This window comes from Meles meles, chromosome 6 (genome assembly GCF_922984935.1).
Source record: "Meles meles chromosome 6, mMelMel3.1 paternal haplotype, whole genome shotgun sequence".
Lineage (NCBI taxonomy): Eukaryota > Metazoa > Chordata > Mammalia > Carnivora > Mustelidae > Meles > Meles meles.
This window is the reverse complement of record NC_060071.1, coordinates 76,619,403-76,646,416: the sequence shown is the minus strand read 5'-3', so window position 1 is coordinate 76,646,416 and position 27,014 is coordinate 76,619,403. Positions and strand designations below refer to the sequence as shown.

At 38.8% G+C, this 27,014-nt stretch overlaps 1 non-coding gene and 4 gene segments (V, D, J or C); 1 reads left to right on the top strand and 4 right to left on the bottom strand.

The window, feature by feature from the left end:
* Positions 1–4,494: 4,494 nt before the first annotated feature.
* LOC123943615 lies at positions 4,495–5,031 on the bottom strand. The segment is given in 2 exon segments: positions 4,495–4,829; positions 4,950–5,031. Coding segments are annotated over 2 exon segments (381 nt in total).
* A 5,421-nt stretch (positions 5,032–10,452) lies between these two features.
* On the bottom strand, positions 10,453–11,037 carry LOC123943614. The segment is given in 2 exon segments: positions 10,453–10,817; positions 10,989–11,037. Coding segments are annotated over 2 exon segments (414 nt in total).
* Positions 11,038–11,623: 586 nt separating this feature from the next.
* LOC123945365 lies at positions 11,624–11,729 on the top strand. The gene has a single exon (XR_006819200.1). It is a non-coding gene; the product is annotated as a U6 spliceosomal RNA (small nuclear RNA).
* Positions 11,730–14,891: 3,162 nt separating this feature from the next.
* Positions 14,892–15,430, bottom strand: LOC123943613. The segment is given in 2 exon segments: positions 14,892–15,226; positions 15,349–15,430. Coding segments are annotated over 2 exon segments (381 nt in total).
* Positions 15,431–26,250: 10,820 nt separating this feature from the next.
* Positions 26,251–26,912, bottom strand: LOC123943612. The segment is given in 2 exon segments: positions 26,251–26,663; positions 26,827–26,912. Coding segments are annotated over 2 exon segments (465 nt in total).
* Between the last annotated feature and the right edge of the window lie 102 nt (positions 26,913–27,014).

The following is a 27,014-nucleotide window of genomic DNA, read 5'->3' as shown; positions in this document are numbered from 1 at the left end:
AAATGGGAGCAGTCAATTATATAAGCCAATTAATAACAAAATCAGAGACACATCGACAAAAATACAATAATTGTAGGGGACTTTACCAAACTCCTCACTGCAATGGACAGATCATCTAAGCAAATGATCAACAAGAAAATAAGGGCTTTGAATGATGAACTGGAACAGACAGTCTTCACAGATATATTCAGAATATTCCATGCCCAAACAACAGAATACACATTCCTTTCTAGTGCGCATGGAACATTCTGGGGAATAGATCACATCCTGGATCACAAATCATGTCTTAACCAGTACCAAATGATTGGGATCATTCCCTGCATATTTTCAGACCACAATGCTTTGAAACTGGAACTCAATAACAAGAATAAAGTTGGAAAGATTTCAAATACATGGAGGGTAAAGAGCATCCTACTAACAAATGAATGGATCAAACAGGAAACTAAAGAACTAAAAAAAAAATCGTAGAAACAAAAATGAAAACACAACAAAATTTTTGGAATACAGCAAAGGCAGTCCAGGAAGAAAGAATATAGCACTACAAGCCTTTCTCAAGAAACAAGAAAGGTCTCAAATACACAACCTAACCCTACACCTAAAGGAGCTGAAGAAAGAACAACAAATAAACCCTAAGCCCAGCAGGAGAAGAGAAATAATAAAGAGTAGAGCAGAAATCAATAAAATAGAAACCAAAAGAACAGTTCAACAAAAGTAGGAGCTGGCTCTTTGAAAGAACAACATTGATAAACCCCTGGCCAGACTTATCTAAAAGAAAAGATAAAGGACCCAAATCAATAAAATCATGAGTGAAAGAGAAGAGATCACATCCAACACTGAAGAAATACCAACAATTATAAGAACATATGAGCAACTATATGCAAACAAATTAGATAATCTGGCAGAAATGGATGCATTCCTAGAGTCATATAAACTACCAAAACTGAATCAGGAGGAAATAAAAAACCTGAATGGACCCATAACCAGCAAGGAAATTGAAGCAGTAATCAAATATCTCCCAATACACAAGAGCCCAAGGCCAGATGGCTTCCCAGGATAATTCTACTGCACATTTAAAGAAGAATTAATCCCTATTCTTCTGAAGCTTTTTCAAAAAATTGAAATGGAAGGAAAACTTCCAAACTTAAAAAAAATTGACTGACTGATTTTTACTTTTTTATTTTTTTGCAGTGTCACTACCTTTATTCAGCATAGCACTGAAGAGCCAGTCACAACAAACTCTTTTATGAGGCCAGAATTACCTTGATCCCCAAACTGGGCAAAGACCCCAATAAAAAGAATTATAGATCAATATCTCTGATGAACATAGATACAAAAATTATTATGAAAGTACTAGGAAGTAAAACCTAATAGTATATTAAAAGGATTATTCATCATGACCAAGGAGGATTTATTCCTGGGTTGCAAGGTTGGTTCAGCATCCACAAATGAATCAATGTGATACATTACCTAAATAAAATGAAGGACAAGAACCATCTGACCTCTCAAGAGATGCAGTAAAAGCATTTCACAAAGTACAGCATCCTTTCTTGATTAAAACTCTTTTATCAAGGGATAGAGAGTATATATCTCAACACCATAAAAGCCATCTATGAAAAACTCACAGCAAATATCATTCTCAGTGTGGGAAAACTGAGAGCTCTTCTGCTAAGGCCAGGCACATGACAGGTATGTCCACTATCACCACTGCTGTTCAAGATAGTACTAGAAGTCCTAGCCTCAGCAGTTAGACAACAAAAAGAAGTAAAAAGCATCAAATCGGCAAAGAAGTCAAACTCTCACACTTTGCAGATGACATGATACTCTATGCAGAAACAGAAAAGATGTCACCCCAAATGCTAAAAATCATACAGCAATTCAGTTAAGTGACAGGATATAAAATTAATGCACAGAAATCAGTTGCATTGCTATACAGTAACAATGAGACAGAAGAAAGAGAAATTAAGGAGTTGATCCCATTTACAATTACACCCAAAACTGTAAGATACCTAAGAATAAACCTAACCAAAGATGCAAAGGATCTGTACTCAGAACACGATAGAATACTCATAAAAGAAATTGAGGAAGACACAAAGAAATGGGAAAAATTCCATGCTCATGAATTAGAAGAACAATTATTGTTAAAATGCCTGTGGTACCTAGAGCAATCTACACATTCAATGTAATCCCTAACAAAATACCATCAACTTTCTTCACAGAGCTGGAACAAATAATCCTAAAATTCATATGGAATGAGAAAAGATCCCAAATTGTCAAAGGAATGTTGAAAAAGAAAACCAAAGCTGGGGGCATCACAATTCCTGACCTCCACCTCTATTACAAAGTTGTAATCATCAAGATTGTATGTACAGGTACAAAAATAGTCACATAGACCAATGGAACAGAATAGAGAACCCAGAAATGGACCCTCAACTCAATGGTCAACTAATATCCAATGGAAAACAGAGAGTCTCTTCACCAAATGGTGTTGGGAAAATTGAACAGCCACATGCAAAAGAATGAAACCAGACCATTTTATTCTACCATACACAAAAAAAGACTTGATATGGATGAAAGATCTAAAAGTAGGCAACAATCCATAAAAATCATTGAGGGAAACATAGGGAGAAACCTCCTTGACCTTGGCTGCAGGAACTTCTTGCTAGACATGTCTCTAAAGGTAAGAGAAACAAAGGCAAAAATGAACTATTGGGACTTCATCAAGATAAAAAACTTTTGCACAGCAAAGCAGTCAACAAAACCAAAAGACAACCAACAGAATGGGAGAAGTTATTTGTAAATGAAAGATCAGATAAAGAGTTTGTATCCAAAAATCTATAAAGAACGTATAAAATTCAACACCCAAAGAAAAATAACCCAGTCAAGAAATGGGCAGAAGACATGAACAGACATTTCTGCAAAGAAGACATGCAGTTGGCCAACAGACAGATGAAAAAGTGCTCAACATCACGGACAATAGGGAAATAACAAATCAAAACTACAAGGAGATACCACCTCACACCAGTCAGAATGGCTAAAATTAACACATCAGGAAAAGACAGATGTTGGCGAGGATGCTGACAAAGGGGAAACCTCCTACATTGATGGCAATGCAAGCTGATGTAGCCACTCTATAAAACAGCATGGAGGTTCCTCAAAAAGTTGAAAATAGAGCTACCCTATAACCCAATAATTGCACTACTGGTATTTACTCCAAAGACACAAATGTAGTGATCCAAAAGGACACTTGCAACCAAATGTTTATAGCAGCAATATCCAATATTCAAACTATGGAAAGAGTCCAGATGTGCATTGACCGATAAATGTATAAAGAAGATGTGGTGAGAGAGAGTGTGTGTGTGTGTGTGTGTGTGTGTGTGTGTGTGTGTGTGTGTGTGATGGAATATTATGCAGCCAGCAAAAATTGAAATCTTGACATTTACAAAAATGGAACTAGAGGGTATTATGCTATGTGAAATAAGTCAATCAAAGAAAGTTGATAGTCATACGATCTCACTGATATGAGTAATTTAAGAAACAAGGCAGAGGATCATCGGGAATAAAATAAAAAATGAAAGAAGATGAAACCAGAGAGGGAGACAAACCATAAAAGACTCTTAATCATAGGAAAAAAACTGAGGGTTGTTGGAGGGCAGGGGTGTAAGAAGATTGGGTAAATTGGTGATGGACATTTGGGAGGGTATGTGTTCTAATGAACACTGGGTATTTTACAAGACTGATGACTCACATACCTGTATCCCTGAAACATATAATACTTTATATGTAAATTTAAAAAACCTCCACTCTCTGTATAAATGTGTTTGCACATACACATATGTATGCACATACAGATACAGCTATATAAAATAAAATTCATTCTCAAAAGAAAGGAAGCCAACTGATTTTTTAACCAGTCAGAATATGAGCCATTTCTTCCATTCTGTTTCTGCACCCACCTCTACATGTTGAATATCAGCCTGAGTCTGCCAACTCATTTACGAGAAAAGAAAGCAGGGCAGAAGTCTCTGGCCTCTCTTTTCCTTCCTTGGGTACATGTGTTCCTCCTCTTTTCTTACCTTCTATTCTTTCTTTACTAAACCTGGTTTGGGGCTAAAGCTCCCCATCACCTCTCATGCCATGCACTGTCAGGAAGACATTGAGGAGATGCCATTGTGTCTCTTTAAAAGTGTCATAGACACAACAACACACACCAGGGTACCCTAAACAACACTGCAAGGATGACCACAAGACCACTTCATTATTACGTGATTCTACCTTGAAATTACTTAGGCTCTGGCTGGGTAACTCTTGGCATCAAACTGTTCTCAATGTCACTAAGGAACACCTGGGTTTGGGGAATGTTACTTCTTGTTCCTGTGCTCTAGAGGTTTGTATGATTTTTGTTCCAACCACACACTGAGGGACAAACAACCACAGACTGTTCTGGAACCAGAATAGATCAGGCAGACATGCTCAGCATCCAGGCCCCTGTTCTGCTCAGAGTTTGTGCTCAGCTGCCCCTGCAGTCCCCATCACTGTGTCCTTCAGGGCACAATAGTACACAGCTGAATCTGAGGCTTGCACCAAGTGTTTCTCCAAGTGGAAGGATTTGGATTTGCTGTCCAAGGTGGCTTCAAATCCTTTGTTGCTTCCTTTCTCCTTGTCCTTCAAGGCTTTCAGGAGGAGCTCTAGACCTTCTCCTGGATACTGGACATACCAGAAAAGGACAGGGTACCCTGATGCTGTATAAGTACAATTCACAGTCAGGAAAGCATTTTCCGAGAGGGTCACTTGTCCTTCCGTCTGAGTCACTGAGTCTCCACGGGTTTGTCCTGAGGAAAAAGAAGAGACCTGTGTCACCTTGTGCATAGAGCTCTTGGAGAAATTACAGTTAAACAATTTGCTGGCATAATGGAAGAAAGAATCCAAATTTTAAGAGACATTTTACTTACCAAGCATTAAGAGTACCACAGTCACGAAGCCTGGAGAACACTTCATCTCTGGAGTGTCACCTAAAAAACGTTCTTCATTCTTAACATGAAGAAATGTTGGAGTGACAGAAAAATGATCAAAGGAAGTCCACATTTCACACAGGAAATGTGATTGTGGTAGGAAGCTGCACCCCCTGGAGGACAGGGACTGAAATGCTTGCATGCTGGCCAGAATCCTGCCCAAGGCAGTCATCTGTTTCATCCTTGACTTCATGAGGCACATGTCAGTCTTCAGGTGGTTCTGGGAAGTCTGAACAACAGCAATCCTGACTTCACAGGTCTGTTTTGTTCTTAAGACACTACCTGATATGGAAGTTCTTTAACACAGCCTCCCAAGGCATTTCTGTAGCTGGAGGATAGGAATCTTCTAATGCATCTTACTATAGTATCATACTTCATATTCTCATGTGCCCATGTGGGCCAGCCTATAATTCACTGACTGCCAGGAAAGTTGTAGGAGTTGAAAATGGAAAAAGTAACATAAAGTCATGTCATTGCTGAGTGAGTCTGTGTTTTTGGCACTGTGCTCCAATATTTAGAATATTTAGATGATCATTTTTTAAGCACTCACTAAATATTTATTAAATTAAACAAATGAGGGCACCTGGGTGGCTCAGTGGGTTAAAGCCTCTGCCTTCAGCTCAGGTCATGATCTTAGGGGCCTGGGATAGAGTCCTGCATTGGGCTCTCTGCTCTCTCTATCTGCCTCTCTGCCTATTTGTGATCTCTCTCTCTCTCTCTGTCAAATAAATAAATAAAATCTTAAAAAAAAATTAAACAAATGAACAAATGGCCTTTATTTGAAATATAGTATTTATGGTCCATGATGTCAGTGTTGGGTTGAGCTGTTCTTAAGTTGAGGAAATTCCCCTCAATTCTATATAATTTGCTGGGAGTTTTAATCAGAAATGGATTTGAAATTTGTCAAATGCTTTTTCTTTACCCATTGAGATATCTTCAAAAATTGTTCATCTGTTGCTTGTTAATCTCTTTGGATATATTATTAATAAATTGTCACAATAAAATACTAGAGAAGTTATCATTTTCCCATTTTACAAAAAATGAAACAAAGCTCAAAAATATCAAGAAAGTTCATGGCAGAGTTAATAGTTTAGAACACAGAGAAGAATGACATAAAAAACCTGTTCCTATTTCTGTCACTATAGATTGTTGTCAGTGAAAATTTGAGAGAGAAATTGGAGGGTCACAAAATGACTTCTTCCCAAGTCTTTGAAATATTTTTTTTTAAAGATTTTATTTATTTATTTGACAGAGAGAGATCACAAGTAGGCAGAGAGGCAGGCAGAGAGAGAATGAGAGGGAAGCAGGCTCCTCGTGGAGCAGAGAGCCCGATGCGGGACTCGATCCCAGGACCCTGAGATCATGACCTGAGCTGAAGGCAGCGGCTTAAACCACTGAGCCACCCAGGCGCCCCTCTTTGAAATATTTTAAGAGAGTCTTTTACAGGTCCTTTGCTTATGCAAATGGAATGAATAAAGAAGAATTGAATAATTGCAGTTTTGGATCTTTACCAAAAGAGGGGGGAAAAAACGTATTATAATGGATACCAACATTGCTATTCAGGATCTGATCACTGGATAGTGGCCTTACCATTCCATTCAGACCAATTACGAACACCTGAAATAGGCAATAATGCACTGTATCAAGAGTGACAACTCCTCTAGGATTTTGTGATTCGCCAATATACTGGAGCTGCATTCATGACTAGTGATCAGTGTCTTTCTCTGTTCCTTAAAATTTGCTTGTTATAATGCATTCCAGATCATAGTTCTTCCAATTAATAAGTATAAATGTTTCTTGAAAATTTTCAAATAGAATGGACTTATATCCCCCAATCCACTTTCAATATATACTCAAAACTGGAAAGAATTTGTCTATATAGCAAAACTATTAGGATGTTTATGAATTCCTGTTTCTACCAAAAGGTGGAAGCAACCCAAAAGTCCATCAACAGATAGGAATGGATGAACAAAATGGGATATGATGTACACTGGAATATTATTCAGCCCCAAAAAGGAAAGAAATTGGTCAGAAATGGATTTGAATTTTGTCAAATATTTTTTCTGTACCCATTGAGATATCTTCAAAAATTGTTCTTCTGTTACTTGTCAATCTCTTTGGCTATATTATTAATAATATGGATGAACCATGAGACTATGTTAAATGAAATGTCACAAAATGACCAATACTGCAGAATTCCACTTCTATGAGGGATCTAAACTAGTCAAACTCATGGAAAGAGAAAGCAAAATGGCAGATTCCAGAGACTGGAGGGATGGGGTAATGGAGAGTTATTGTGTAATGAGTACAGATACTCAGGTTTCTCAAGATGAAAAGAACTCTGGAAATGGATGGCTGTGCTGGTCCAACAACAATGTAAATGTATTTCATACCAGGAGGCTGTACACTTAAAAATTGTTAAAATGGTTTTTCTGCATGTGGCTGTCCAATTTCCCCAACACCATTTGTTGAAGAGGCTGTCTTTTTTCCATTGGACATTCTTTCTTGCTTTGTCAAAAATTAGTTGACCATAGAGTTGAGGGTCTATTTCTGGGCTCTGTATTCTGTTCCATTGATCTATGTGTCTGTTTTTGTGCCAGTACCATACTGTCTTGATGATGACAGCTTTGAAGTCTGGAATTGTGATGCCACCAACTTTGGCTTTCTTTTTCAATATTCCTTTGGCTATTCGAGGTCTTTTTTGGTCCCATATAAATTTTAGGATTATTTGTTCCATTTCTTTGAAAAAAAAAAAAACGGATGGGATTTGATAGGGATTACATTAAATGTGTAGATTTCTTTAGGTAGCATAGATATTTTCACAATATTCATTCTTCCAATCCATGAGCATAGAACATTTTTACATTTTTTGTGTCTTCCTCAATTTCTTTCATGAGTACTTTATACTTTTCTGAGAATAGATTCTTAGCCTCTTTGGTTAGGTTTATCCCTAGGTATCTCATGGTTTGGGGTGCAATTGTAAATGGGATTGACTCCTTAATTTCTCTTTCTTCTGTCTTATTGTTGGTGTAAAGAAATGCAACTGATTTCTGTGCATTGGTTTTATATCCTGACACTTTACTGAATTCCTGTACAGGTTCTAGCAGATTTGGAGTGGAGTCTTTTGGGTTTTCCACATATAGTATCATATCATGTGCAAAGAGTGATAGAAATGAAATTGGACCATTTTTTTACATCATGCACAAAAATAGACTCAAAATGGATGAAGGACCTCCATGTGAGAAAGGAATCCATCAAAATCCTTGAGGAGAACACAGGCAACAACCTCTTTGACCCCTGCCACCACAACTTCTTCCTAGAAACATCACCAAAGGCAAGGGAAGCAAGAGCAAAAATGAACTATTGGGGCTTCATCAAGATCAAAGGCTTTTGCACAGCAAAGGAAACAGTTAACAAAACCAAAAGACAACTGACAGAATGGGAGAAGATATTTGCAAATGCCATATCAGATAAAGGGCTAGCATCCAAAATCTATAAAGAGCTTATCAAACTCAACACCCAAAGAACAAATAATCCAATCAAGAAATGGGCAGAGGACATGAACAGACATTTCTGCAAAAAAGACATCCGGATGGCCAACAGACATATGAAAAAGTGCTCAACATCACTGGGCAATAGAGAAATAACAAATAAAAACCACAATGAGATGCCATTTCACAACAGTCAGAATGGTTAAAATTAACAAGTCAGGAAATGATAGATGCTGGTGAGGATGCAGAGAAAGGGGAACCCTCCTACACTGTTGGTGGGAATGCAAGCTGGTGCAACTGCTCTGGAAAACAGCATGGAAGTTCCTCAAAAATTTGAAAATAGAGCTACCTTATGACCCAGCAATTGCACTACTGGGTACTTACCCTAAAGATACAAACATAGTGATCTGAAGGGGCACGTGCACCCAAATGTTTATTGCAGCAATGTCCACAATAGCCAAATTATGGAAAGAACCTAAATGTCCATCAACAGATGAATGGATAAAGAAGGTGTGGTATATATATATACAATGGAATACTATGCAGCCATCAAAAGAAATGAAATCTTGCCACTTGCGACCACATGGATGGAACTAGAGGGTATTATGCTTAGTGAAATAAGTCAATCGGAGAAAGACAACTGTCATATGATCCCCCTGATATGAGGAAGTGGAGATGCAACGTGGGGTGTTTGGGGGCCAGGAAAAGAATAAATGAAACAAGATGGGATCAGGAGGGACACAAACCATAAGAGACTCTTAATGTCACAAAACCAACTGAGGGTGGCTGTGGGGAGAAGGGTAGGGAGAAGGCGGTGGGGTTATGGACATTGGAGAGGGTATGTGCTATGGTGAGTGCTGTGAAGTGTGTAAACCTGGCGATTCACAGACCTATACCCCTGGGGCTAAATAACACATTATATGTTTATAAAAAATTTTAAAAATTAATAAAAAATACAAAAAATTGTTAAAATGGTAAATTTATTATTAAAAGGGTAAAATTTTGTAATTAAAACATTTTAAGAGATTCTTGTTAAGATCTCTACACATCTACCTTCCAATCAAATATAAGAGAGTGTTAGAATGCAAGACCAATTATCAACCATCCATTACCAATTGAATTTTAAGGCATTGTAGGAATGGGGTTAGAGGTAGAAAGAGGGAAATGGAGAGATTGAGGATTTTGGAGTGTGGAACCCTAAACAAACAGTGCTGGGGAGTGTGCAAACTGAGCAATGTGTTAGCAAAAAGTAATTTTGAAGGAGTGTTGATGTCAAAGGCAGAAACAGACTACTGGCAAAATTCACACTCTGTTCCTTCATAATATCCCCTTCAGGACCCATAATTGTGCATATTTGTAGATAATACTGGTGGGAAGCAGGTAAACCTCCTGTATGCAAATTGAGCACATCTATGCTGGAGGTGTTAATAAGATGGATACAAACATATCACACAATAGACACCTTAGAAACTAAATGTAAGTACAATGATTCACAGCAAACCAACACAATTAAAATAAAACATTAAGTGGTATAAAACAGCATGATTTTAAAAAAAGGAAAACCACAGAGACATTTCATGACCTTCCTTATTCTAACAATGTCTGTAACATAATATATGCTCAATAAATATTTATTGAAGAAACTGATCTGAAAAATTCTGCAATTCACACACATTATTGCTGATTTTTGAGTCAAAGGTTCCTAAACTTCCTTAGCCAATTTTTCTAGCTGAATCTAATTGCAAAATGACAAATTCTTTTTTGTGGCTATTCTAGCCTTCAATAAACAATTACAGCACAAATTTTCAGGGATTAGGAAGTGTTTGATGCACGATAACTCTTATCCAGAGTGGTATTTTCTTTGAATGAGGTTCTCCCTCTAAGCCTACACCTGTGCCACTTCCTGTCTGGGATGGCAATTGCCCCCTTGGGCCCCACTGCAGGGAGATGCATCAACAAGAGGCCAGGGGTTTGGATATACCTCCCTCCATCATGCCTCTCACTGTGGGCTCCCTCAGTGCACAGAAATACACTGCAGAGTCCTCCAGTTGTGAAGCTGAGATGACAAGTTGGATGAAATTTCTTGTCTTCTGAAAATTCAGTGGGTAGTGACCTTCAGTGGCATTTTGCTGGTTGTAAGAATCCTGACAAATAAGGAAAACCATTGCCCCACTGCTGGGATGCTTGTACCAAAATAGAATAAAATGTGGATCACTGGTGTTATATGTGCACTCACATTTAACAGTGTTAACAGTTGCCTTCTCCTGCACTAACATTGCTGGTTGGGCTTGAGTTACCTTCTGGGCAATACTGGATCCTGAAGGGAAAATAACACAGAATCAGAGACTTCTGGAATAGGTGATGTGGCACAAAGCACTTCTGTTTTACACACTGTCATCCCTCCTTCCCAAGGTTCCCACAAGATCCTGCCTCTCTCTCCTGATTTTAAGTCATAGAGGAGACACATTCACACAGGGACCATCCTTACCTAGCCACACGGAAGCCATGGCCACCTTGAGAAGGTTGGAGAACAACATGTTTGAGTTCTCCCACAAGAGGGAAATGTCTTTTTCTTCTTCAACTTCAGAACTTGGCACTGTGAGGGGATTCTGACAGGGTGAGGGAAGGATTGTTGGGTATGTGCTACTGTGGCCCCAGAACAGGAAATAGGGTTTTCCTGGTGTAGCAAGTTGTGTGGGTCATATCATAGTTCTCTATGTCCCAGTGAGAGTCTCACTACCTAAAATTCTTATGCATGATGCAACTTTGAAAACCTTACATTTGAAAAGAAACATGAGTAAAATTTGTACTGAAATTAGAATTGAGGATTGATGATTTAGCTAACTATGATATGTTCATTCATTTCATCTATGATAAAAGTGGGTGAATGGGGGCACCTGGGTGGCTCAGTGGGTTAAGCCTCTGCCTTCGGCTCAGGTCATGATCTCAGCGTCCTGGGATTGAGCCCCACATCGGGCTCTCTGCTCAGCGGGGAGCCTGCTTCCCCCTCTCTCTCTCTGCCTGCCTCTCTGCCTGCTTGTGATCTGTCTCTCTCTGTCAAATAAATAAATACAATCTTAAAAAAAAGTGGGTGAATGGCACTACTGAAAAGTTAGACAGGTAGGGCTCACTTAGGCAGCACATATTCTAAAATCCAAACCATACAGAGAACATCAGCATAGCTGTGTTCAAGAATGACACGTAAATTCTTGAAACATTCCATGATTTTTAAAAACTGCTTGTAATGAATTATGTAAACAGCATAAGGTGTAAGAATTGTGAAAAAAAAAGATGTAAGACTCATGTATGCTAAATGGCTATCAGACACATGAAAAAATGCTCATCATCACTAGCCATCAGGGAGATTCAAATTAAAAACACATTGAGATATCACCTGACACCAGTTAGAATGGCCAAAATTAGCAAGACAGGAGACAACGTGTGTTGGAGAGGATGTGGAGAAAGGGGAACCCTCTTACACTCTTCGTGGGAATACAAGTTGGTGCAGCCGCTTTGGAGAACAGTGTGGAGATTCCTCAAGAAATTAAGAATAGAGCTTCCCTATGACCCTGCAATTGCACTGCTGGGTATTTACCCCAAAGATACAGATGTAGTGAAAAGAAGAGCCATCTGTACCCCAATGTTTATAGCAGCAATGGCCATGGTCGCCACACTGTGGAAAGAACCAAGATGCCCTTCAACGGACGAATGGCTAAGGAAGTTGGGGACCATATACACGATGGAGTATTATGCCTCCATCAGAAAGGATGAATACCCAACTTTTGTAGCAACATGGATGGGACTGGAAGAGATTATGCTGAGCAAAATGTCAAGCAGAGAGAGTCAAGTATCATATGGCTTCACTTATTTGTGGAGCATAACAAAGAACATGGAGGACATGGGGAGATGGAGAGAAGGGAGTTGAGGGAAACTGGAAGGGGAGATGAACCATGAGAGACTATGGACTCTGAAAAACAACCTGAGGGTTTTGAAGGGGCGGGGGGTGGGAGGTTGGGGAACCAGGTGGGGGGAATAGGGAGGGCACGTATTGCATGGAGCACTGGGTGTGGTGCAAAAACAATGAATACTGTTACGCTGAAAATAAATAAATTAATTAAAAAAAAAGAATCATGTATGCTCCTAGTATGTTATTTCACCTCAGTTAGAAATAAATCATATGACAAGAAGACAAAGTGTTTAGACATTCACTGTAGCTCTTTCAAGGTACCTATTGTTATGCCGGTGTTCCTCCTCACTACTCATATCTGTTCAGATGCCTATGTTGGAGCCAAAAGCAGAAAAATCTAATCATTCTTTGTTGAAGAGTTCAGATTGCAGCCCTCGGACAATAGACCTGTCACCAAGGTCTCCTCCTCACTGTTCATTTTCCACAGCCCAGCTGTGTTCAGAAAGCTCAGAACAGGTACCAGAGTTTGTTCATTAGGTTATTAATCCTTGGAGGTATGTTTTCCCCTAATTTCATTTGAACCACAATAACCTCCCATGCTTTGTATGCTCAGTTCTGACCACCCAAGGTGACCACTCAGTCTTCTTTTATATCTTCTCTCCCCCAATACCCTCAACACATGCACACACAACCACACCTGTGCACACACACGTGTGCACCAACGTGGGCAATGCCATCGTCCTCAATTATCCAAAAATATGAAGTGCTTCTTTCCCCTGACCTTTCTAAAGCACAGCACAGCTGAGGTGCTTCTACAATAGGCCCAGGTTTCTTTAATCTGGTCTTTCATGCAAGTTCACCCCTATCTACAAACAACTCATTTTCTAAATTGGTTAATCACTGTCTGCTGATAGCTTCTTCCATCTTTCTCTGTTTGTAGCTTTCTGCCCTTTGGGATGTCTTTACTAAATTTTTAAAAGAGCATTAGAGAGATGTCTGGGTGGCTCAGCCATTTAAACCTCTGGCTTCAGCTCTGGTCATGATCTCAGGGTTCTAGGATCAAGCCCCTCAGCAGGCTCCTTGCTCAGTGGGGAGTATGTCTCTCCCTTCACCCCTCCCATTACTTGTGCTCATGCACTTGTTTTCTCAAATAAATAAATAATCTTTAAAAAAGATATTACAAAAATCAAGAGATAAACATTTATTATTAATCTAACATGGATTTTTTTAGAGATTTTATTTTTAAGTAATCTATACACCCAACATGGTCTTGAATTTATAACTCTGAAATCCAGAGTCCAATTCAAATCACAGAGCCAGTCAGAAACCCCTGATCTTCTATGGTTATCCAAATATCTGGGAAAACTTTTATTATATACCCTTTGAATTATTTAAAGCATATTTTCTACAAGCCTTTGTGCTTACACAGGTGTGAAAATAGGATTTACATTTTAAACTAGTTAAATAAAAAATTACTTTAAGCCAAGAATATACAACTAATATATAAGGGAAAGCATTAATATTCCGGTCAACATCATTCAAAAAATCTGCAGATAAGGAGATGATAAAGAAGATTGCAACAATATTGAAAAAGTCTGGCACTATAATACAGACACTACTTATCTATTATTCTTTACATAACTTTACTTACTCCTACGCATTCCCCCAATACCATGATTTGTGGCTCTCTGTGAGAAATTGAAAAACAGGAGTTAGAGATATCTATAGGATTTCCCTTCCAGCATCTCTTAAATATCTACATTGTTAGGAAACATCAGTAAAAGAGCATTTTCTCTCACCATATTTTCTGGGCACTGAGAATGATCTCACTTGATTTCTTACTGTCAAAAACCCAACTGATCTATTTAAGTGACCAGGACATGAGCCACGTCCTCCATTCTGTTTCTGCTCCCTACCCCTTCATGCTGACTATCAGCCTGTGTCTCTCACCTGATTCACTAGAAAGAAAGCAGGGCAGAGGTCCCCGGCCTCTTTTTTCCTTGCTTGGGGACATGTGCTCCTCCTCCTTTCTTCCCTTCCCTTCTTTTTCTACTAAAACCTGATTTGGGGCTGATGCTTTCCCATCACCTCTCTTGCCATACTCTGTCAGGAAGACACTGGACAGAGGTCACCTTCTCAGGCACAATGTGTGTCTCTAAAAGTGTCATAGACACAGTAATACCCACCAGGGTGCCATGAACAACTTGTGGATGTTCGCTGCAAGGATGAGCAAGAGACCACTTCATTGTTGTGTGGTTTTACCTTGAAATTACCTATGCTCTCCCTGAGGAACTCTTGGCATCAAACTGTTCTCAATGCCCCTAAGGAACAGCTGGGGTTGGGGAATGTTACTTCTGGTTCCTGTGCTCTAGAGATTTGTATGATTTTGTGTCAACCACACACTGAGGGACAAACAACCAAAGACTGTGCTGGAACCAGAAGGGATCAGGCAGAGACATTCCAGCATCCAGACCTCTGTTCTGCTCAGAGTTTGTGCTCAGCTCCCCCTGTAGTCCCCATCACTGTGTCCCTCAGGGCACAATAGTACACAGCTGAATCTGAGGCTTGTACTGAGCGTTTCTCCAAGTGGAAGGATTTTGATTTGCTGTCCAAGGTGGCTTCAAATCCTTTGTTGCTTCCTTTCTCCTTGTCCTTCAAGGCTTTCAGGAGGAGCTCTAGACCTTCTCCTGGATACTGGACATACCAGAAAAGAGTGGGGGACAATGATGTTGAAAAAGTACAGTTTATAGTCAGCAAAGCCTCTTCTGAGAGGGTCACTTGGCCCTCTGTCTGGGTCACTGAGTCTCCATGTGTTTGTCCTGAGGAAAAAGAAAAGAGACCTGTGTCACCTTGTGCATAGAGCTCTTGGAGAAATTACAGTTAAACAATTTGCTGGCATAATGGAAGAAAGAATCCAAATTTTAAGAGACATTTTACTTACCAAGCATTAAGAGTACCACAGTCACGAAGCCTGGAGAACACTTCATCTCTGGAGTGTCACCTAAATAATGTCTTTCATTCTTACCATGAAGAAATGTTGGACTGACAGAGAAATGATCAGTGGAAGCCCACATTTCACACAGGAAATTTGATTCTGTTAGGAAGCTGCACCCCCTGGTGGACAGGGACTGAAATGCATGCACGTTGGCCAGAATCCTCCCCAAGTCAGCTATCTGTTTAAACCCTGACTTCATGAAGCACATGTCAGTCTTCAGGGGGCCCTTGGAAGTCTGAACAACAGCAATCCTGACTTCTAAGGTCAGTTTTGTTCTTAAGACACTACCAGATATGGAAGTTCTTTAACACACATCCAGGGCATTTCTGTAGCAGGAGGAAAGTAATCTTCTGAAACATTTTACTACTGTACTTTATATTTTCATGTATCCATGTGGGCCAGCCTATAACATACTGACTGCCAGAAAAGGGGTTGGAGTTGAATACAGAAAAAGTAATAAGAAGTCAAGTTATTTCTGAGTGATTCTGTCTCTTTTCAGCACTGTGACCCAATATTTAGAACTATGACTGTCATTTTTTTAAGCACTCACTAAATATTTACATATGAACAATATTAAATAAATGAACAAATGGTCTTTACTTGAAATACAGCATTTATGTAGTTCTAAAATAATACCAATTGTAAGGAATATTATCTTTTTAATAAAAGCATCTCAGAAGAACCACCACAGTATTTTATAGTCAAATATTCCTAAATTTCAGAATCACTAAAAAGTTAAAAATAGGGATTCTAAATAGAAGAATCATGATGCATGAAGTTTTCAAATCCCTATAGAATGATCTGAGATTCTTATTTTATGTTCTCACTATTTTGTTGACTCAAACATCAGGTGACTAGTCTATGTGAATCAGGCAGCAAATACTAATGCTATCCACTTAACAGTTTTTACCCTTGAGGATGTGTTAATCATTACCATGCATCTGTCATATTTTGTTGCTAACATTCAATTTAAAAAAATTGCCCCACAAGGTAAGAAATTAAGATTATCAGGATAAAGATCTAGACAAGGACACATCTTCTATAAAGCCCTGTAACAGTTAACTTTAGATGCATAGATGGAAGTTCAGCTCAAGGAGCTAATCAATGGAGAGCACTCTACACTGATTCATATCAAGTAGCTTCATGAGCCCAGAGCCAACATGGAAATGCTTTACAAGATGCAGAGGGAAGTAAGAAACTCAGGCCTGCATTCAGGTTCATGTATCCCTTACCTTTCTCTCCACCTTCTAAATCACATTGTCAGAACCTGCCCAAAACTATGCTAGAAAGGAATATGGGACAAGCCACTATAAATTTGTATTCAGATATGCAGGGAGAATCTCAAAGAGGTGGGATAATGCTGGTTGAAAATAAACAGGGGCCAAATAGGGGCTCAGTTTGTTGGTCTTCAGTCCCTTGGTTTTGACTAGGGTCATGATTTTGGGTAGTTGGATCAAGCCCCACATGGGGCTCCCAGCTCATCAGGGGTCTGATCAAGATTCTCTCCCTCTCCCTCTTCATTTCTTTCTGCCTCTCCCCCTAGTCTTATTGCACACTCTCTTTCTCTCTCTTTCACACTCAAATAAATAAATAGATAAAATATTTTTTTAAAAAAAGAAAGAAAATAAACAGTACCACGTGGATGCAGAAATTCATTATCTATAACTTAAAAAATAATTTCAGGCCAATTAATGCCTACAGAAGAAATATTTTGTATTTGGGATCATACAAGAAGACTGGTACAACATTGCGGGAAGGTATCCCATAGTAAATTTAGATATTTATTGGTTTTGTAATGCATAATTTACATAAGAGTAAACTGCACCAAATAAAAATAAGCAATTCTATAAGTTTTGACGTATGTATGTATTGGAAAGTCCTCACCACATTGGAGATAATGAACACAAGCATCACCCCAAATGTCACGTCTCTTTGTAATCCTTCTCTCAACTCTCACCACTCTCATTTCCAGGAAATGTTTCTGCCATGAATTAGTCTGCATTTTTTATAATTTTGTATAAATTTTGTACAAATTATACCCTTTCATCTGGCTTCTTCTTTTTTTTATTTTTTATTTTTATTTTTTTTCCATTTTATTTATTTTTTCAGCATAACAGTATTCATTGTTTTTGCACAACACCCAGTGCTCCATGCAAAACGTGCCCTCTCTATTACCCACCACCTGTTCCACCAACCTCCCACCCCTGACCCTTCAAAACCCTCAGGTTGTTTTTCAGAGTCCATAGTCTCTTATGGTTAGCCTCCCCTTCCAAAAAAATTTTTTTTAAGAAACATATAATGTATTTTTATCCCCAGGGGTACAGGTCTGTGAATCGCCAGGTTTACACACTTCACAGCACTCACGATAGCACATACCCTCCCCAATGTCCATAGCCCCCTCCCCCTCTCTCAACCCCACCTCCCCCCAGCAACCCCCAGTTTGTTTTGTGAGATTAAGAGTCATTTATGGTTTGTCTCCCTCCCAATCCCATCTTGTTTCATTTATTCTTCTCCTATCCCCCTAACCCCCCGTGTTGCTTCTCCATGTCCTCATATCAGGGAGATCATATGATAGTTGTCTTTCTCCGATTGACTTATTTCACTAAGCATGATATGCTCTAGTTCCATCCACGTCGTCGCAAATGGCATGATTTCATTTCTTTTGATGGCTGCATAGTATTCCATTGTGTATATATACCACATCTTCTTTATCCATTCATCTGTTGATGGACATCTAGGTTCTTTCCATAGTTTGGCTATTGTAGACATTGCTGCTATAAACATTCGGGTACACGTGCCCCTTCAGATCACTATGTTTGTATCTTTAGGGTAAATACCCAGTAGTGCAATTGCTGGGTCATAGGGTAGTGCTATTTTCAACATTTTGAGGAACCTCCGTGCTGTTTTTCAGAGTGGTTGCACCAGCTTGCATTCCCACCAACAGTGGAGGAGGGTTCCCCTTTCTCTGCATCCTCGCCAGCATCTGTCATTTCCTGACTTGTTAATTTTAGCCATTCTGACTGGTGTGAGGTGATATCTCATTGTAGTTTTGATTTGTATTTCCCTGATGCCGAGTGACGTGGAGCACTTTTTCATGTGTCCGTTGGTCATCTGGATGTCTTCTTTGCAGAAATGTCTGTTCATGTCCTCTGCCCATTTCTTGATTGGATTGTTTGTTCTTTGGGTGTTGAGTTTGCTAAGTTCCTTATAGATTTTGGATACTAGCCCTTTATCTGATATGTCGTTTGCAAATATCTTCTCCCATTCTGCCACCGCAAATATTATTCTCAATGGAGAAAAACTGAAAGCTTTTTCGCTAAGGTCAGGAACACGGCAGGGATGTCCATTATCACCGCTGCTATTCAACATAGTACTAGAAGTCCTAGCCTCAGCAATCAGACAACAAAAAGAAATTAATGGCATCCAAATTGGTAAAGAAGAAGTCAAACTATCACTCTTCGCAGATGATATGATACTATATGTGGAAAACCCAAAAGACTCCACTCCAAAACTGCTAGAACTTGTACAGGAATTCAGTAATGTGTCAGGATATAAAATCAATGCACAGAAATCAGTTGCATTTCTGTACACCAACAACAAGACAGAAGAAAGAGAAATTAAGGAGTCAATCCCATTTACAATTGTACCCAAAACTATAAGATACCTAGGAATAAACCTAACCAAAGAGGCTAAGAATCTATACGCAGAAAATTATAAAGTACTCATGAAAGAAATTGGGGAAGACACAAAGAAATGGAAAAATGTTCCATGCTCCTGGATTGGAAGAATAAATATTGTGAAAATGTCCATGCTACCTAAAGCAATCTACACATTTAATGCAATCCCTATCAAAATATCATCCATTTTTTTCAAAGAAATGGAACAAATAATCCTCAAATTTATATGGAACCAGAAAAGACCTCGAATAGCCAAAGGAATATTGAAAAAGAAAGCCAAAGTTGGTGGCATCACAATTCTGGACTTCAAGCTCTATTACAAAGCTGTCATCATCAAGGCAGCATGGTACTGGCACAAAAACAGACACACAGATCAGTGGAACAGAATAGAGAGCCCAGAAATCAACCCTCAACTCTATGGTCAACTAATCTTCGACAAAGCAGGAAAGAATGTCCAATGGATAAAAGACAGCCTCTCCAATAAATGGTGCTGGGAACATTGGACAGCCACATGCAGAAAAATGAAATTGGACCACTTCCTTACACCACACACGAAAACAGACTCCAAATGGATGAAGGACCTCGATGTGAGAAAGGAATCCATCAAAATCCTTGAGGAGAATGCAGGCAGCAACCTCTTCAACCTCAGCCGTAGCAACATCTTCCTAGGAACAACGGCAAAGGCAAGGGAAGCAAGGGCAAAAATGAACTATTGGGATTTCATCAAGATCAAAAGCTTTTGCACAGCAAAGGAAACAGTTATCATCTGGCTTCTTCTCAACATAATTGTTTTGAGAGACTCCATTGGTTGCAATTATCAGGAGTTTGTTTCTTTCTGTTGCTGTGGTGTTTCCCATCATGTGCGTATAAAACAATTTGTCTATTCACCTGTTGCTGACCATATCCATTAGTCCCTTGAGGCTGTTATAAATAAAGCTGCTGTGAATGTTTGTGTATAAGATTTTTATAGACATATGCTTTCATTTTTCTTGGTCCATATGTGGGAGAAAAATGGCTGAATGATATGGTAGGTGTACATTTGACTTGTCAAACCAATTTGTCCTAGTAACTGTTTTATAGATTCCCTTGAGTTTTCTGCTCAGAAAATTATGCTGCTATTAATAAAGATAAGTTCACTTCTTCCTTTCCAAACTGTATGGCTTTGTTTCTTCCACATGTCTTATTCCATTGATTAGAACCTCTACTTCAATATTAAATACAAGTAGTGGGAACAAAAACTCTTCCCTTATTTACAAAAGGAACAAAAAGGATTTTTAACTTTCACCATCAAGTATGACATTTGATGTAGATTTTTGGGGAGGGGGCATTTTTAAGTTGAGGAAATTCCCCTCAATTCTATCTTATCTGGGAATTTTAATCAGGAATGGATCTGAATTTGTCAAATGCCTTTTCAGTACCTATTGAGATACTGTCCTAAATTGCTCATCGGCTTCTTGCCAATCTCTTAATATTATTGATAAATTGTCACAACAAAATATAAAGAAGATATAATATTCCCATTTTGCAAATAATGAAGCATAGCTCCAAAGTATCAAGAAATTTGTGGCAGAGCTCATAGTTTAGAACACAGAGCAGGATGATATCAAAAGCCTCTTCTCAATTTGCCACTATTAATTGTCAGAGAAAATGTTCATTCATTGCATCTGTGATGGAAGTGGGTGGGTGGCACTTACATAACAAATCTGTATGTAATGGAACATGAAGACAATGTAAGGCTGAGAATCATGTATCCTCCCACTCTATATGTTGCTCTTTCACTTAAGGTAAAAATATATCCTGCTATGATAAGAAGGCAACTGTTTACAAAGAAATGGGAAAAGGTTCCATGTTCATGGATTGGAAGAACAAATATTGTTAAAATGTTAAAATGTTAAAAACACCTCCCAGAGCAAGCTATACATTCAAAGCAATCTCTAACAAAATACAATCAACATTTTTACAGAGCTAGAATAAACAATCCTAAAATTTTTATGGAACCAGAAAAGACCTGTAATAGCTAAAGAAAAGTTGAAAAAAGAAAACCAAAACTGAGGGCATCAAAACTCCCAACCTCAAGCTCTATTACAAAGCTGTAATCATCAAGACAGTATGGTACTGGCACAAAAACAAACAATTAGATCAATGGAACAGAAGACAGAAAACAGAAATAGGCCCTCAACTCAATGGTCAACTAATCTTCAACAAAGAAGGAAAGAATGTCCATTGGAAAAAAGACAGTCTTTCAACAAATGGTGTTGGGAAAATTGGACAACCACATGCAGAAGAATGAAACTGGACTATTTCCTTACACTGCACACAAAAATAGACTCGACATGGATGAAAAACCTAAATGTGAGTCAGGAATCCATCAAAATCCTTGAGGAGAACACAGGCAGCAACCTCTTTGACCTCAGCCCAGAAAATTCTAGCAGACACGTCTCTAAAAGCAAGGGAAGCAAGGCTGAAAATGAACTATTGGGACTTCATCAAGATCAAAAGCTTTTGCACAGTGAAGGAAACAGTCAACAAAACCAAAAGACAAGCTACAGAATGGAGGAAGATTTTTGCAAATGACATATCAGATAAAGGGTTAGTATCCAAAATCTATAAAGAACTTATCAAACATGACACCTAAGAATATATAATCCAGTCAAGAAATGGACAGGAGGCATGAATAGAAATTTGTCCAAAGAAGACATACAAATGGACAACAGACACTGAAAAAAATGCTCACCATCAGTCAGCATTGGGGAAATACAAATCAAAACTACAAAGAGATAGCATCTCACACCAGACAGAATGGCTAAAATTAACAAGTCAGGAAGTGACAGATGTTAGCAAAGATGTAGAGAAAGGGGAACCCTCCTACACTGCTGGTAGGAATGCAGACTGGTGCAGCCACTCTGGAAAACAGAGATTCCTCAAAATTTGAAAATAGTGCTACCCTATGACCCAGCCATTGCACTAGTAGGTATTTACCCCAAAGATACAAATGTAGTGATCCAAAGGGGCACCTGCACCCGAATGTTTATAGCAGCAATGTCCACAATAGGCAAACTATGGAGAGAGTATAGATGTCCATCAACAGATGAATGGATAAAGAAGATGTGGTATACATATGCAATAGAATACTATGCAGCCATCAAGAAAGTGAAATCTTGCATATGCAATGATGTGATGGACCTTTTCAGGTTATTTTTATCTCTTACTACTTTAATGGTAAAATATTATGTGTTTTCTGATTATTCTGATTTTGTTCTCTTACTCATAAAATAACTTGCATGGGTATGGTCTTTATTTGACATAATACCCACCCTATTGCTATAGTTCAGCTCTGCACAGACATTTCGAATGCCACAAGTGTAAGAATTTTTGGATATGCTATTTCATATCAACTTCTGGAAAAGCCAAATACTAATCATACTCTAATTGGTATGGCTAGAATGAACCTTCATTAATGAAATTACTCTTAAAATGTGAGAAAGTATCTCTTGATAAAAATTTAGAATGGAGTTTGTATACAGAACTTGTATACAGAACATGACTCCACTTGACTATATGAGATGATCCAAACTTCAACACCAATTCTGTATTATCAATTGCCAAATGTATTCTGTAGAACTATAAATCAACTGTCTAAAGGAATTCAAACACTTGAAATGATGAACTATTCCTATGAAAATAACTTCAAAGTTCAAAACCTCACGGGTAGAAAGCACTGAGATTGGTGACAGGGATGAGGTCATACCTGTGCCCTGTGGCATGTGCTTCCTCCCACCAAGACACATAGTACTCAAAAGATTATGGGTTGTATGCTCCCATCATTCTGACATTTTTAAAAACACAAAATAAGAATAGACAAATGTTTGCAAGGAGTGGGGAATATGGAAGTGTGAGATGGCATTACACTAGGGAGTTTTGGGGAGCAATGATATATTCTGTATCATGATCTTGTAGCATTACATGATCTATACAATGTACCTAAATTCAAATTTCACAGAACTGCACATCAAAAATAGTCAATTTTTCCTAATAATTATTTTAAAATAAAAATTCAAACACTGAGGTCAAAATGGCAAAATAGAAAATTTCTACCATCTCCACCTCCCCCCCAAACCACTGATTTTCAATGTCATTCATTAAACTAAAAGGAGTACCTATGAAAAAGTCCAGCAGAGAACACATAGCACACTGTGGAACAACAACAACAATAATATGATTTTGATAGATTAAGGATGGCACGAAGAACAATTTCACTATTCTTCCTCACCCCTGCGCATGGCACAGCTCCCAACCAAGAGGAACCTTCCAGTCTGTATTTCCCCATAGAGGGACGTGAGAATATGTGAGTGAACACATGCCCCTCCAGGTCTGGAGGATGCTCCTAAAGAGGAACCTCTTTCTAGCCCCATCCAGAATACTTGAGCTGTACTGTTCAAAGGGGAGTGGGGTCCTCCTAGCAGAAAGCACCCAGGGCTCTTGGAGGGCAGTAAAACAACATGGACCCTACACACCATGGCACGGCCTCCATTAGGAATCTGCCCATGACCCACTAGAGATGGCCTGCCTGCGGACCCTCACAAATGGTCCATGAGCACACACAACACTCAGTCCCTCACCCGCACATCATCCCACCCTGTGGCATCCTACCAGTGCACACAGGATGACAACAGCTGTGAGCTTTTGTAAGCGACTAGTGAGCATGCGCAGAGAGCAGCCCCACTCTCCCGGATTGGGAGAAATCACACAAATTCTGTCAGCACTGTCCTAGAGAAAGCAAACCAAAGGGAGACTCTCAGCACCCAGTCTGGCTTCACAGGAGCAAGAGGAGGCCTAAAAGTTTGTACTACCTTGTCCAGAATGTAGGAAACAAATATACCAAACATGATGAAGGTTTAAACCTGAATGTTCTGGATCTGAGACTCATTGCACACTCAGGCTAAAACACTTGTTTTCTTCCACTGTATCAATTCTCACCTCAGTATGATCAAGCATTCAAACCTGTAGAAACTGCACCCTCTGTCTTTCTTCTAATTGATTTAAGAGGAAACAAAAGAATAATATAGAAGCATGCTTCCTTCTGACTCCATTATCAGGCTTGGAGGAAAGGCACCCATCAGGAGTAGTCTTCTTCCACTGCACAGAATCTGGCAGTAAAAGGAGGGAAAGAATCAAGCGCACTGACATGTTGGGCTACAGTTCTAACCTCCTTTGGTCAGATGTGATAAGCTGAATTTAATCGGGGGACTTCTCCAGGAAGAGAAAGCCGGTTACGAAATACCTAGCAACTGTAACTCAGCTTAGAAGAACCACTGTCACTTTATTTATTATATACATCTGAACAATTATAACATCCACCCTCACAATTATATCCATCATTATTTAGGAAGACTTGGAGGGACCTTGCAAGGAGCCTACTACCCTTGAGCAGGGGTGGGAAAATGAGGGAATTAAATATTTACTCAATGTGTTTCATTCCATTGATTTCTCTGCAGCACTAGGGAAATTTTTAAAAAATAAACGTTGTGGTTAATAATGTTATATCAGTCAAACATGAACGTGGAGGGAGGCTGGTAGCACGTCATCTCTACATTAGCCATTAGTCCAAATACCTTTGTGCAATCTACTAATAATAGTAAGGTGGCTGACACATGCATACAAAAGTTTTCCTATATACCTCAGGAAGAAGAGTTTTTATTATGATAACAAAAAATTAAAAGTTCAAGAATAAATTGAATAATCTTCTAACAGCAGAGCATCATTAAGGAAGCAATACATAGGGGCACCTCGGTGGCTCATTGGTTAAGCCTCTGCCTTCAGCTCAGGTCATGATCCCAGGGTCCTGGGATTGAGCCCCCACATCTGGCTCTCTGCTCAGCAGGGAGCCTGCTTCCTCCTCTGCCTCTCTGCCTACTTGTGATCTCTCTCTCTGTCAAATAAATAAATAAAATATTTTAGAAAAAAAGAAAGAGATACATAAAAATGGAATGAAATAGTATGTTCTCAATCAAATAATCACACATACATTTTAAGGATTTTTCTTTTTCACAAATCAATTTATAAATATAATTCAATCATAAAGCTTAAATTAAAATTATAAGTCAGTAACAGAATTATCTTTTCTTTCTTTCTCTAGCATCTACTGATAACCAATTATGTGGGAAAGGTTGTGCTAGGCACAGCAAAGATAGCCCAGAATGAGATAAAATTCTGTCTTCTAAATCCTATGAGAGAATTACTGCAACAGATAAGGACAGAATTTGTAAACGAGAATATTTTTCTGAGATTGATCTGAAGGTCATATTGTCAAATGACTCTCTTTCTTAATTTCCCTCAAACACACAAATAACACACACCATCCCTGAGCTCTTATGGAAATCTCATAACACAATTTCTGAACAAGAAAATGATGAAGACACATGAAATGGTTGTGATATTTTGACCGAATACAGAGAAACAAAATGAAAATGCAACTGTAAATAATTAAAATATCTCACAGAGCTACTGTAAGACACAGATTAAATGAAAACAAAAAATAAAATTAAAACAAGGGAGATGATTGAGGTAATGGCTTGATGAAGTGGGGAATACTCAAATCAAAACACATGAGGTGAAAAAATCATGATCCTGATTATAATAAGAATTTTTGAGACTAAAAGCAATATTAGCAATATTATATGATTACAGAATTATGACATTTGTATTTGCATCTTAAATCCTGTATTTAGCATGCAATGTTTTAGAATCAGAAAAATCATAATAGTTACTTTTGAAACACAATATTGAAGTGATCATTGATAATAAGAACTTTGAAACTGGTACTGAAGAGTTATTTATAGGAGAGGAGTCTCAATAGCAAATGTAGAGTTCCTCAATGCCTGAATTTCAAAATAAAACATTACTAACTCCATAAGAATCCATTAAGCACTACTCATCTAACAAAGTGTTCCAACCCTTTTGGGGTTATCTCCATCTTAAGTTATATAATTTGCTTTTAATGTCTAAAATATTAGCTTCTTGGGTAACTGGGTGATAGGCATTAAGGAGGGCATGTGATGTAATGAGAACTGGGTGTTGCACGCAACAGAAGAATCATTGAACACTACATCTGAAACAAATGATGTCCTATATGTTAGCTGACTGAATTTAAATTTTAGAAAATAATAAAACACTAGATTCCATGTATAGACAAACAATAGGACAAAGCCCATCCTTGAATGTCTATGTCAAATGACAGGGGCTGCCCCAGTCCCAGGTTTGAGTGCAGGCAGCTGGTGCCTGGGAAGCAATGTGTGCTTGCTGCGCAGAAGTACACAGCTGAGTCTTCAGCCTGGGTGTCTCTGATGTGCAGGGAGAGATGTTTGGCTGTCCTATTCAATAAAACAGTGAGTCTTTGGTCTTCTTTTGTGGCCGTGCTTGAACGAATATATATAAGGAGCTGGGGACCTTTTCCAAGTTCTTGCTTATACCAAGGGAAATAGTCTGAACGACTATCTGAATAACTGCAGTTGATAACAGAGCTGCTTCCCTCCTGGACACTCAGGGTAGAAGGATGCTGCTCCACATTTTCTCCTTGGCTGAACCCTGTGCAGAAAGAAAAGGTCAAAGAAAGGAGAGGAGATTCCAGATTATTGTGCTTCAGAGTGCTTTTTTTCTACACTAATGGAAGGAAACATGAGTGAAGCCAGTCTTGACTTCCGAAGAATATCCGCTAATATACTCCGGTGCCCATAAACACTCAACTCACAGTTCAGCTGCAGCCACAAGAACATGATTAAAGCTCCCATGGATGTCTTCATGGTTCCTCCCAGTTAAGCTCAGGTTCAGAATTGCAGCCTCCAGCCAGCTCAGCTCCTTTTCTTATCAGGCCATCCCTTATTTCCTGTAACAGAGTAACTAACCATATTTTCTACCAGCCAATAAGAAAAACGCTCT